Below are 13,801 nucleotides of genomic sequence, written 5' to 3' on the forward strand. Positions count from 1 at the left end.
AAAATATTCAGTTGGCCTACTGCTTGACATGAGCAAAGCATACGATAGAGTCTCTTATGACATCTTATTAGAAAAATTATTTCTCTCAGGAATTCGAGGAATTGCCCACAAATGGTTCAAATCTTACCTTAATAATCGTTTTCAATATGTGGAAATAGAAAATACTAACTTCGAGACTGGAAAGATAGACCACATAAGATCTAATAAAGCTCACTTATCAGGATCGATTCCACAGGGCAGTGTGTTGGGTTGTATATTGTTTCTCATATATATAAATGATCTTCCTAACTTAATAGACGATGATTGTACTCTTTTTGCTGATGACATTTCTATTTTGATCCCATGCTCTAATTTAAAACAACTAGAAGAAAAATTAAATATCACAATGGACAAAATCTTTTGTTGGCTAAATAATAATAATCTTGAACTTAATATTAATAAAACTAAAATTATACCTTTTAAACCTTATCAAAAATCCCCCTTAAATATATCATATTCTTACAGAAATTCACAACTTGAAACAGTTGACACAGCTACACTACTGGGAATTGATTTAGACTCACACTTGACATGGAAGCCATATCTACAGAAATTAAAAAGCAAAATGTCATCTTTTACTTATGCTCTTTACCAACTAAAACGCGTAACAGATTTCAAAACTGCCCTTTCTGCTTATTATGCATATGCACATTCTAGATTATCATATGGAATATTAATATGGGGAAACTGTAGTGAAATAAAAGATATATTTATTCAACAGAAAAAATGTATCAGAATTTTAGAAAATATTCAGCAGATGGATTCATGTAGACCATATTTTATTAAACACAAAATTTTAACTCTTACTTCAATTTACATCCTAGAAGCATGTAAATTTGTTAAAAAACATTCGGACTTATACTCAACACTACCAAATAACAAGCGAAATAATAGAAATTTAAACAAATTAAAAATTCCCCAAACAAGTATGTCATTAGTGTCATCGAGCCCTCACCACATAGCAATAAAAATTTATAATCACATCCCAAACGAAATAAAAAATAAAGAGAAGCCTTCTCTATTTAAAAGACATCTTAAAATTTTTTTAGTTTCAAAATGCTTCTACGATTTACCCGAATTTTTTAATTACAAGTGTGAGAATTAGTTACAATATAGTATAAGAATGTATAAGACTTATTTATTTTATGTATAACGTTGCTGTGCCCTTGCAGGGCGTCACATATATGTCTACCCATTAATGTACCAACCATCCTACTGTAAAATGTGACTTGCAATAAAATATTTTGATTTGATTTGATTTGAAAAAAAAAAAAGATTTGTAAAGTGACTTTGGTACAGTTCAGTGCAGCCCTGTTTCACTGCGACAGATTCGATCTATTGTGATAGCTACTGTTTAAATATAGCTCACTGCTAAGATTGATTCTTTTCATGAATCTTATCATATCTTTTGCAGTAAGATGACGTACCTTGTTGAAGAATTGGATTTCCCAAAGAAATGCTACCATTGCCATTAATGGTGGTCCATTAATTATTCAAAGAGGATGTGTAGCGGAGTTTCATCTGTACTATTACAGAATCTACACGCTCTGCAATCTCTGAGGCCTAAGATTGAGAGGTGTTTGTTTAATCTACTGTGCCCTGTTAGTGTCCTGGTTAGAATGCGTAAGTTTTACCTACTTAGCCCTAGTGCCTCATTTGCAGACTTCTTGTTGAAGGCTTGAATTAAAGTTTTGGAATGGGTTAAACCGGGAGTGTTACTCCAGAATTAATTGCACTCTTGTGAAAATGATGTATCAAGGGTTGATTTAACAAGAGTCCTTGGGATACCACAGAAGGGTTCAGGGCCAAATTGAGTACTTTTAGCAACTATTCTTGCAAGTACGTCAGTGTATTCATTGCCTTCGACACCTGCCACGGACTAGTAAAAAAATAAGGACTCCGTGTCACCTTAACAGTGTAGCACCAAAACAAGCCGATTAACGTATAAATACATAGCCCCACGCGCACACTTACACTACTACAGGCCGATAGGCGGCCATTATGAGAATTGTCATCGTCTGTGACAGATCAGTTTGCGTCTCAATAAAATATTTTAAAAATGCCGTCGTGCGTTGTGAAAAAGTGTAAAAACGATACTATATAAGTATTTGTGGCCATATATGATTATTTAAGGGAGAAAAAATTGTGTAACTAGTATCCTCCATAACCGCACACACACTAGTATAACGGTGCTTCACTCGCTAATATCACGGCGCGGAGTCCTTCTATTCTTACTCGTTCTTGGATTCCTGCATGTCCTGGAACCCATCGAAGTGTAACTCTTTGTGCGGCAGTTGTCTACAAGTTTTAAGACTATTCTTTTTGAGTCTAAAGCGGACAGAGCCGCCAGAGTATCTTTGTGGTTATAAACACACTTGCTGACGTAGCTTTTGTTGTATTACTATCAAAGACGATCAAAGAATACTAATCGTACTCGGTATTTCAAGTATCATAGTCCATACTTACTACTAGAAAATAAATCACGCAATACCTATAAATTAGCTTGCTGTACTTGTTTTAGAAATAACCTTAACAATTACTTTTATCCTTAAATAAAATCAGATCCATATCGCAAATATTAAATCAAATACACCGAAACCAGTGCCGATACGCCAAACTGCAGACTCAAGGATCCATTTCCTACTTCCTGTTTCACAATTAGATGGAAGCAAGTCTTCAAATATTATGATTGGCAACAAGTTTGTAGTTGGGTCATGATTGATGCTGTTTACAACACAGTGACTCAAGATCAGCGAACACACCCGTCACGAGAACCTGTTACTGATTACTCACACAGGGAAACCGCTCACACCAATGAAATTGACACATTCGATGAGTGGTGCAAGAGAAAAGATTAAGGCGATTTGTTGAATTCAGCAAACTCTGGAAAATTCTAAAGGCTGTAAAAAAAATTCAAATTCAAATAAAAATAATAAGTTCAGCAATTGATGTCGTTGCTCGCGACATCTTGCAGTAGTTTTTAATAGTTGTATAAAAAATGGCTCGTTTTCTGACCTTCTAAAATATAAGTAGTAAAGTTACATCAAAACTTTTTTTTTCGCTCTGTCTTCTTCTATTGACCTAAGTCAGCATGAGAAAAAATACACCTTAGCGGCTGTTTAAAGTTAGCGGACCATTATGAATAAGGTAAGGTAAGGTAATAAGTTACTTTATATAAAACAATTTGGCTTTACAAGCGGACGCTCAACTACGGTTGTAGGTGTTGAGCTAATCAGGAATATCCTTGAGGTCTGGGAGGAATCACAGAATGCAGGTATCTTCTGTGATTTATCTAAGGCTTTCCACTGTGTTCAACATTCAACGTTGGTCTGGAAGCTATAAGCTATGTCACTGTGATATAAAAGGACTCAATCTTCTGATCTTATATTTAAATAATATAATTCAAAAGGTCTCGTAAAAAAAAAATTGATTCCTTTCGAATTCTTTTTGATTTCATTTCTTATACTACTAGATACTACTACTGCTTCGGAAACAAATGGCGCTCTGAGAGAGAAGGCGCAAGAAACTCTCCCAACATTCTTTTTTTTGCGCTCTTTTCAATAAAAATATACAATATTGTACAGTCATTTCTATCGCTATAAAATAATCACAATCTAGTCCCAGGCTGTCCGATCATTTAGATATTCAGCAGTGGAGTAATAGGATTTACGACAGAGCCTTTTTTTTATAAAACATTTAAATTTATTTATAGATAATGCCTGAACAGTGGCTGGGGAACAATGGCAGGAGATCTCCTGGGACTTCTCACGAAATGTAGCACAAGGGTCAATTATTGGACCATTCTTATTCTAATTTATATTATGATCTACCTAAACTTGTAGAAAAAAAACACAAGGTTCTTTGCTGACGACACTTCACTAATATCCAAAGTGAAAAGAAGCCATGTTTTATATGACGAAGTGAACAATGCTGTATCTGATATCAATACGATATCAGATACAGCATTGTTCCTACTTAAATTTACCGCACCAAATGTCATAAATGTAGATGCGATTTCGAATGTATGCGAATATAAAACGGAGAGGTGATAAATCCAGTGGAATCTGCTATATTTCTTGGCATCCTATAACTCTGATGAAAATTTAATAAAACTCTATTTTTTAAAATTTCAAACTGCAATAAGATTTGAATGGATGAACCGATTTTCACGCAGTTGGCGGCATACGACGCCTTTTAAGCCTTATAAAGGATGAGTTTGAATTGTTAAATATAGCTATGTAAAACGAAATATAAAACATATATAAGATATTCCTAATTGTATTTTAATAACACAGTATATACTACGGTATACACTCAGTTGAAACTGACAGTGATTATTTTCTTGCCTTCTATGATTTTTGTAGTGAGATACAGTGGGTAGACTTTTAAAATAAAATAACCGCGATAGCTTATGTTTGGGGCGCGCGCCGATCACGCATGCGCAGCGTGGCGACGACTGTACTTTCACGGAGTCAATGTATCTCTACTTACGAGTCACGATACAACGCGCGTATTTTTACACCGACTCGCCGCCTTCTGATTTCGTCATTCTAATTATAAATAACGGTCAAATTACTGACTTTGACGACACTTATATTCGTAACAGTCTAACACATTTGCATTTCAATGTTAATACTGCACTTACTACATAAAATAACTCAATAAAAATATTCCTACTTTATATACTTACTTCTTTGATATTAACCTGAAATAGGTAGTTAAAAATGTAAGCTTACATAGTCTACAAGTAAATAATATGAACTCTACCTAAGTAGAGACGTTATTTTCGTTTGAATTGAAGTTGTTTTATGCAAGTTTCTAGTATCTGTGCAATACTATCTTCAGTTATCAACCATTTTCTATTTATCATGGGGCTATCGAGATTAAAATTGAAACCTTGAACTTAATAAAAATAAAAAGTATCTATAGTTAAAAGTAGGTTACGGAACGCTAACCGTACGCAGTGCTCCCTCGAGTACAATACTGATAACAATACAAGTCGTTCTTTGTAGTAAAATGATTGTTATTTCAAAGTTGAGCTTTTCTAGCGCTCGGTTCGTTGACATTTGCCGAAACTGCAACAAAACAAATGCAGCAGTGGACGCCATGCTCCGGCCGCGGCGACCTTGCTGCCCGCGCGGCCCGCTGACGTCACGCGGGGGCGCGCCGGTGACGTCACTGCGGCCTCGCCGCCGTCACTCGGCGGGCACGTGAACAGCACGCGCGGCCACGAGCTCGCTGCGTGATCGCCGCGCGCTCATTGGTCGGTTGGGGCGAGCCGCTCGCTGTCATTGGCTGCGCGCCCCCCGTACTCCGTGACCGCGCGCGCCTGCTCGCTCGAGCTATCGCGACGCGGTTTATTCGTCTGCCGCTCGTCGACGAAAGCGATCGCTACCTCTGAAAGGAAACGCGTCCCGCCAACGCAACTTTGTGAATTAAAAAGAAAGTTTTCAACGTTGAATGTATATACCGTAATGATGACAACTATGTTAGAAGTTAGCGGTCCACCCTCACCGCCGTCAACGCCGCCGTTGATGGATGATAAAGTGAGTGTTTATTTAATTATTTTTTTTTTCCAAAAATTCCAGAAAATATTTAAAATCTCTATAAATTCATAAAACAAAACTTTTCTTATCTCGTACTTATTGGAAAGCGTACCGCATACCACTAGCTAGAGCACGCAGGCTACGCGTGATCCGCTCCGAGACAGCAGTGAACGCTTACTGATGTGTGTTATCTTTGTCTACAGATCGATCTTCCGCTGAAGAAGTTGGCGCTGAAGCGGGCCCGGGAGTCTCCACCGGCCGGCCTGGTCACCCCTCAGCCGTCGGACTCGGAGGGCGAGGACGAGTTCGCCAAGCGATCCCGATGTGAACTGGCCAGGCTGCTCCTCACCACTCCGCCACCGGAGCCCGGCGTCAGGCCCTCGGTCATCATGAGGGCTCACAAAGACGGCACCTGCAGTCCCGAGCCTCTCCAGCCGCCCCCACAGACCATGAATATACTAAAAACGCTCAAATTTAAAATGAACCGTGGTCACAGTTATTCCCAAACCAAATACATCGCCAGTCAGGCCCAGGCCCCCCCGCCCCCCAGTAGCGAGGTGCACGAGGCCCGCGCGCCGTGTCCGCGCGTGCCGCCGCTGGCGACGTCTCCGGCGGCGGCGCCCGGCCTGGCGACGTCGCCAGGCTGGGTGCCGCTGGCCCCGCGGCCGGCGGCGGCCGTGTTGGTGCCGGGCTCGCTGCTGCCGGCGGCGTCGCTGTGGCTGGTGTCGCCGGCGCCCGCGGCCCGGCGCCGCCTCTACGAGTGCTCGCACCCCGGCTGCGGCAAGAACTACTTCAAGTCGTCGCACCTGAAGGCTCACGCGCGCACGCACACCGGCGAGCGACCGTTCCGCTGCGCGTGGCCCGGCTGCGAGCGACGGTTCTCCCGCTCCGACGAACTGTCCCGCCACAAGCGAACCCACACCGGAGAGAAGAAGTTCGTCTGTCGCGTGTGCAACCGCCGCTTCATGCGCTCCGACCACCTCGCCAAACACGTGAAGCGGCACGCCAAGGAGAGGACGGCCCAGCCGCCGGTCCTCAGGATCCTGCCGACGCCCCGAGCCCTCCCGGTGCAGGCGCAATAACCGAACTGTGATTTGATCTCATGATCCTAGATGTACAACGCTAAAGACTGTCCTACTACTTAAGCTTTACGTAAGAATATAAAGAGATTGTTTTATAAATGTTGTTTGTTTTCACTGAACACAATCACGATTCACTCGACACTGGCGCAGGACGCAGGTATCACTCGATGGTGGGACGGTGATCGTCGGACCGCGGCCCCGCGACTGAAGGCGCTCCCGCCGCCGCCACACGCAACCTCTGATAACAAAGCTACCTGCTGTTATCTCGAACGAGATATCCAATTGTAGAGTTTATTCTCAGATATATGTAATCAGTATGAGTCAATAATCATTTACAATGAGTTCACGTTATAATATATTTATTACAATATAATTAATACAGAAAATAACTTAGAAGTTATATATATATAAAATAACATAGAAATTTAAAAGTTCTAGCCTTTCAACTATGAGATAAAAAGGAATAAGTATACATAAAAACTTCCTCTAATATATTACAGTCTATATATTACTTATTAAGTTGAACCAAAACAAAATAGAATAATATTTAAAAAAATTGGGTTTTACATAATATGTTTTAAAAAATGAAAGATATAGAATACTAGCTGACCCAGCAAACGTTGTATTGCCATATAAAGTAATTAAAAAAAATTTTAGGGATGCAACCGATTCTCAGACCTACCAAATTTATCGTACTACAATAATTGTATTCGATTGCCATCTTGCAACCCTATAGCGGATTTGTGGATGAATTGAGTAACTACATCTACTAATAATATCCCCCGTAACCGCACAACGGTGCTTCACTTGCTAATATCAGGGCGCGGAGTCCTTCTTTTTTTACTCGTCCGTGCCTTAAAGTTAATGTTTCCTTATATCACATGTTATCTTTGACTCTCAAAATGAAAAAGAAAGTAATGGTATTATATTTAATGAAACATTAACTTTAAAGATGCTCTCTGCAACTAGGGGATAAGAAGTTAACTGTCAAAAGATTATTATTTCACTAGCAAATCTTGCAATCATAAAAAGTATGAGTGTACTTATGTATGCACGCAAGAAGTTATACTTCTTTGGCCTAACAAAGCAAAAAAATTGTAAAAATCTTACAACGATGACTTTGACAATTAATTATTAAATAACGAATACGGCTGTACGGGCTTGAACCTTTTTCCTACCCTAATAAGGAACGAAGAAACCAAAAAATAACGAGTGTCGCAAACGTCAGAAAATTTTAGGAACCAACTTCACCCTGTTAATCTTGAGTTACAGTGATGCGCGCGCAAATTAAAATTTCACTCTCATCATTTTTTCATAACGCGCCTAAATAAGTATAACTTCAATAATTTTGTGCGATGGACAATGCGACTTACCGTCCAATATGGTCCAAAGTCAATCATGCACTTATAGGTTAAATAGTAACGTTGTCGATACAATATTTTTACAGCGCTCAAGTTCTCCCAGGAAAAACAGAGCTCTCCTAACAGTTTACTGTGGGAACTGTTATTTCTGGCATAGACTATAGAGCTCTGACACCGCGATATGGTGATGCCTCTATCGTTAAAATCAACTTCGAGGCAAAGGGAGTGCCCAGAATATCAGCCTTTTCCTTTGGTGTATGGGCCAGGGTGTCATTCTAACTAGTATGGCCATAAATAATGTAACTTAATGACTTCTAGTTTTTATTTTTTTATTTTTGACATAAATTTCGATTATTTCCCGCCAGTTCACATAATTTTCTCGGGGTTAATATTAAATCACAATAATGGAATTTGGTTAAATTAAAGTGTAGTGATATTCTTGCACAAAGTGGGTATGGAGCCGTTAGACATTTTCAAGGCTTTTCTAAATTTCATTTGTTCGTATATCGTACTATCTATAGATTTACCAACACATCCTCTATTGAAGCCCACGAAAGATCATGATTAGGATATACAGCGGCCGTACTCTCGTAACAAAACGAGAATAGGATCGAAGCCACCTGATATCAATAAGCTAAATTTCGTATACTTGTTACACAAATTGACAAGCTCCGATATAGAGAAATTGTATGATGCGTATTCTCGCAACAAGTTCAAACGTTAATTATTGTTGGTAGATGTGTATTCTACAACATTTTGACGCTTGGTTGAGTTGACGACTTAAAACATCCTAATATAACTTGGTCCTCTGATTACTTCTTATCATAATCTGATACTATTCCAGCGGATACTCCATAGGAAGTGCCGTTTGGGCCTCTCACTCCCTAAGAAAAGATCGCCTTCGATGAAGGCTCAGAGGGCACTTGCCCTAAACCAACCTCAGGTGGTGTTAAGTGGGTAGGCATTTAGGTTTTACGTGAATCCCACATAACCAACGCAGACTTAGGCTGCGTGGGTATGCATGAGCATTCACCACCTCCCTCCCGTCGTTATCCCGGAGGGTAGCCCTTTACCTTTGTCTGGGCACAAAATAAAATATGAATCTATTTCAGTACTAACTTACAGCTGTATTTGTTATTTTTTTGTTCTTATATTTAAAAGTTTCAGCTTACTTTGGAAAAGAGATATAAAGTTACACATTGGTTCGTAGCCCAGGGTCATTGACAACGTTACTGCAAATATTATAATGAATTTCCCGAAGAAAATATTGAAGAATGATATTCTCTTCTCTTGAATCTTATCTGGAGCATGAAAAGCCTCGTATTTTCAATCGATATTAACTAAACTAGCATTTATTTACTGTCTGTAGATATACAGGTTATAAAATTTATTAACAAAAACGACAGTTAAAATAATATGAAAGACCCGACAAACGTTGTTTTGCCATATACATTATTTTTAGAGTTTGACCGTTTCTTGGGCATGCAACAATGCTTTATTTTTCTAAAATAAATTATTTTTACTAAAATAAACGTAGCTTAAGTTATTCCTTATTACATCAGCTAGCTGCCAATAGAATTCCCGTCAAAATCGGTCCAGCCATTTCAGAGATTAGCCGGAACAAACAAACAGACAGACATACGGACAGACAGACAAAAATTGTAAAAAATGTTATTTTGGTGTATATATATTCATATACATGTTGTAGAATTTCAATATTACAAACAGACACTCCAATTTTATTTATATGTATAGATGTATAGATTCACGTGGCAGTCTCAGAACTGTTGTTATTAAAACTAATAATTTCTATAGCATAATAAAAAATGCCAGGAAAAAGTAAACTGTTTTAGTACTGTATCATTCAATAACAGCGTGCCTAAAATTCGAATCCCCATACACATAGAGTTGAAATTCGCGACAAAATCGAGCAGGTATCACATACGAGACACGCCCGGCGCACGCGTTCATTTGGTGTCCTATACGTCACCATTTCTTGATAATGCCTTTAACTTCCTAAGAACCCGATAACAACTATTTCGGCTGCAATTACTGTATGTTTTGTAACGACAAGGCTGCAATTTCACGTGTTACTCGTTAGCTAGACGATACTGAGACTACCATACCTAAGTCTACAGACATATTTGAAACCACCAACGAAGAACAGGAAAACCGTTGTTGATTGTATTGTCACAGACTAAGTTGATATAGTTAGTTAGTTGAGTCGTTTTTGGAGTGAAAACATTTTATTTATGACAATAAGGGACGAGACGAGTAGGACGTTCAGATCATGGCAATTGTTACGCCCTACCTATAACACTAGAAATAAGGGATTGCTTGTAACTAATTCTAGTAGGCTTCATAAGATACATAATAGCTTTAAGGGTAAATGTATACACTCCTATAATAAAGTCCCAGCCACTGTTCAGGTATTATCTATAAATAAATTTAAATGTTTTATAAAAAAATCGCTCTGTCGTAAATCCTATCACTCCACAGCTGATCGGAGAGCCTGGGACTAGATTATGATGATTTTATAGCCATAGAAATAACTGTACAATATTGTATATTTTTATTGAAAAGAGCGCAAAAAAAATGCTGGGAGAGTTTCTTGCGCCGCTTCTTCTCTCTCAGAGTGCCATTTGTTTCCGAAGCGGTAGTAGTATCTAGTATGTTAGAAATTACATCAAAAACAATAATAAAGGAATCAATTTTGAGAATATAAATGCCTTTTATGCCTACCCAATACAATGCTGTGGCGCTAAAAGTCCCGAGCGGCATATTGCAGTCGTCATCTTGAGACATAAGATGTTAAGTCTCATTTGCCCAGTAATTTGAATAGCTACGGCGCCCTTCAGACCGAAACACAATAATGCTTACACATTACTGCTTCACGGCTGAAAAGGCGCCGTTATGGTTTAATACCCATAATCTAGTCGGCATCCTGTGCAAAGGAGTTTCCCATTGGTGTAGATTGTAGATGACTTCTGGATGCTTTTGTATACTTACTGAAACTTACTTACTTATTGAAAGAAAGGGGAGATTATTATTATTATTACGGATAATAGCACTTAAATCTGTAGATATATCGTGCCTCTACATGTGCTCGGAGAGTTTGTTATTATGAGGTAGTTTGGTAAAGTTTAGAGACATTTATTTTTATTATTGTGCAAGACAATCGGAATTCTTAATTGTATCTAAATCACCTTTAAGAGCATTCTTAGAGGGTACAAGTGGGAAAGGTCCTCTGCCTTAATTTTGAGGGCTTTGAGGTATCCCGCCCTCACTGTGGCGATGGCTTCACACTCCAGATGGATATGTTTAGGGTCTTCGTTGGCCTCTTGGCAAAAGTAGTAGCGTTATTTTGTAATGATTAACACATGTATGTTGTTTGGGAACCATTAAATAATTATATGAAATCTGTATTGAACAGAATCACTGAGGCCTATTTTTGCACAGTGACTTAACTTAACTTTGCAGTGTCCAGAGAAGAAACCTGTGAGTGTTCGTAAAGAATGGAAGAACCTTCAAGAAAAGAGCATACTCCCACCTTAAAGGCCGGCAACGCATCTTTTGACACCTGTTGTTGCGGGTATCCATGGGCGGTTGTCTCATTGCTCCCCATCCCATGAGCCTCTTGCCCGTTTGGGGCTCTTATATAAAAAAAAAAAAAAAAACAAACGTATTAGGGAGAACCTAATACGCTACCAACGCCTTTCCTTGGAAACTATATGCATATATTTTCTTATATATTTGAGGAAGAAAACAATAGCTGTATTTTGTATTCATTTGATAATTACTGTTAACTTTTATCTGATACAAGTCAACATGTTTTATCATTTGATTATTTTACTTACGTCAAAGAAGTCATGTAAGTCTTGGAAGAAATTATTAACACGAGCTATCCATCAATCATCATGAGATTCGAGTCCTTACCTCAAATAATACAAATATTTAAATATTTAAATGCAAATATTTTATTTTATTTATTCGGAAAACATACAGTGAGTTAAAGTTTAAAGTTTAGATTAAGGATTGGTCTCCGCTGCGCTCCAACTAGATACCGCTATGCCGAAGAACAATAGCTTTTTTATTATGGCAACTATTAGATGCTTGAGTGCGTGAACCATCTTGACACTCAATGGCATCTTTCAAATTTTATAACATACGCTTCGTGTTATTTTACATTAAAAATAGTAAAATACAAAATATTTGGTGATGATATGTGATCCCAGTGTTTTTCTTAATTCTTGTAGTATTATTTGTATGAAGTTTTACTACGCAACCCGGCATTTCAGTTTCGATTATTAGCAACGTTTAACAGAATATGGGGCACGTCAACAACACATTGTTCGTGACTGGCTCGAGTACCCCATTGTAATAGTTACTGCAGTTTGCGACTACGCCTGCTTTAGCTAGTTAGAGCGCAGCGGAGGCCAATAATGTTATCACAGATAGGGAATGGAGTGACCACTCTTAAGCTATTAAATAACAACTTTGTACAACGATATGGCATTGTAAAGATATTTTTACGAAAAAAAAGAAGGCCGCTGAGTTTCTTGCGCCCGTTCTTCTCAGGTCTGAGGCATAATATTTCGAATGTGTGATGGTAGTTTTTGACTTCCAATAAGTGATTTCATATACAATTTGGAAAAAAAATTATTTAAATTTGATTGTTATTGGGTTTATGTACTTAGGTACATTAATATTGCTTGCATCTTCACGAACAATGGTAATAATAATAAACTATCATACTAACACTCGAAATCATATATTTATCCACATGTGACGGCCTTTCAAATAAACTTGGTATAAAACAATACCTAATAATAATCCAAGTATATGAAAAATGTTTTTAATACTACCGTTTTATAGAGAAGGATTACAAAATTTGTTGGGAAATATCTTAATAGTTCCTGTATTTTAATGAATGTCTTTTGACCCCTTCCTGTATGTTAATGAATGTCTTTTGACCCCTATTGTTAAATATTTATAAAGATTCCAACTACTTAAACAGTCAAGGACTATAATTTGCGTTTACAACTGATTCACAAAAAGTCTCTTTAACTAACGAAAATGAATATTTATAAGCAATCTAATATCACAGACTTAATTTTTGTTTTTCAATTGAAGATAAATTCGTGGATCACACTATGTAATTTGTGGGGTCCATAATCTAATAAACTATTACATAACCAATTATACCACCAAACCTTGGGATGGAGTTGCAAATGGCTGAATTAGCATGTCGTCCTCAATGAATTCTGGTCAAATAACATATAAGACGCGTTCATTACTAAAAAAGCCCCATTTGTCGTATCACCGCTCTTCGACAATACTTCCCTTAAAGCTTCGCCTAGTATCGGAATTCTGGGTCTCCAAATCTCGAGCGGTCTTTTGGAAGGCAAAGCCGAAAAGGCTTTGAACAAACTGGGCGTCGTAAATAGAGCACGGCAATACTTCAATACTGCCCACATTCTAACGCTCTACAAAGGGCAGATTCGGCCACATATGGAGTATTGCTGTTTTCTTTGATATGGCCCACTCCAGTATCAGCTCGAACCATTTAACCGCGTACAACGTAGAGGACCCAATACTCTATGTATGGCTAGATCACTTGGCGTAGCGTAGAGACTTCGATTAATTGTGGGTCTTCTACCGCATTTATCACAGGGAGTGTTCCCAAGAGCTGTTTGACCTGATTCCTGCCACCGAAAACCAAAGTTCCACCTTTTCACGACACGTTTGGTGATTCCTCTGGTTCTGGTTGCAA

The 13,801-nt window shown here is 38.4% G+C and overlaps 1 protein-coding gene across 1 annotated transcript; it reads left to right on the forward strand.

The window, feature by feature from the left end:
• The first annotated feature begins 5,378 nt into the window (after positions 1–5,378).
• LOC126979923 (Krueppel-like factor 11) lies at positions 5,379–6,766 on the forward strand. Its single transcript, XM_050829517.1, has 2 exons — positions 5,379–5,585; positions 5,789–6,766. Exons 1-2 carry the CDS (start codon positions 5,514–5,516, stop codon positions 6,665–6,667), a joined length of 951 nt encoding a protein of 316 aa, XP_050685474.1. The 5' UTR covers positions 5,379–5,513; the 3' UTR covers positions 6,668–6,766.
• The last annotated feature ends 7,035 nt before the right edge of the window (positions 6,767–13,801 follow it).

Source organism: Leptidea sinapis, chromosome 4 (assembly GCF_905404315.1).
Source record: "Leptidea sinapis chromosome 4, ilLepSina1.1, whole genome shotgun sequence".
NCBI classification, from domain to species: domain Eukaryota; kingdom Metazoa; phylum Arthropoda; class Insecta; order Lepidoptera; family Pieridae; genus Leptidea; species Leptidea sinapis.

What these genes read in the sequence shown, in the direction of transcription:
- LOC126979923 (XM_050829517.1), top strand. Translation starts at nt 5,514, where the DNA reads ATGATGACAACTATGTTAGAAGTTAGCGGTCCACCCTCACCGCCGTCA. An exon ending in CGCCGTTGATGGATGATAAA is followed by an intron (nt 5,586 to 5,788) that starts GTGAGTGTTTAT and finishes CTTTGTCTACAG; the next exon opens with ATCGATCTTCCGCTGAAGAA.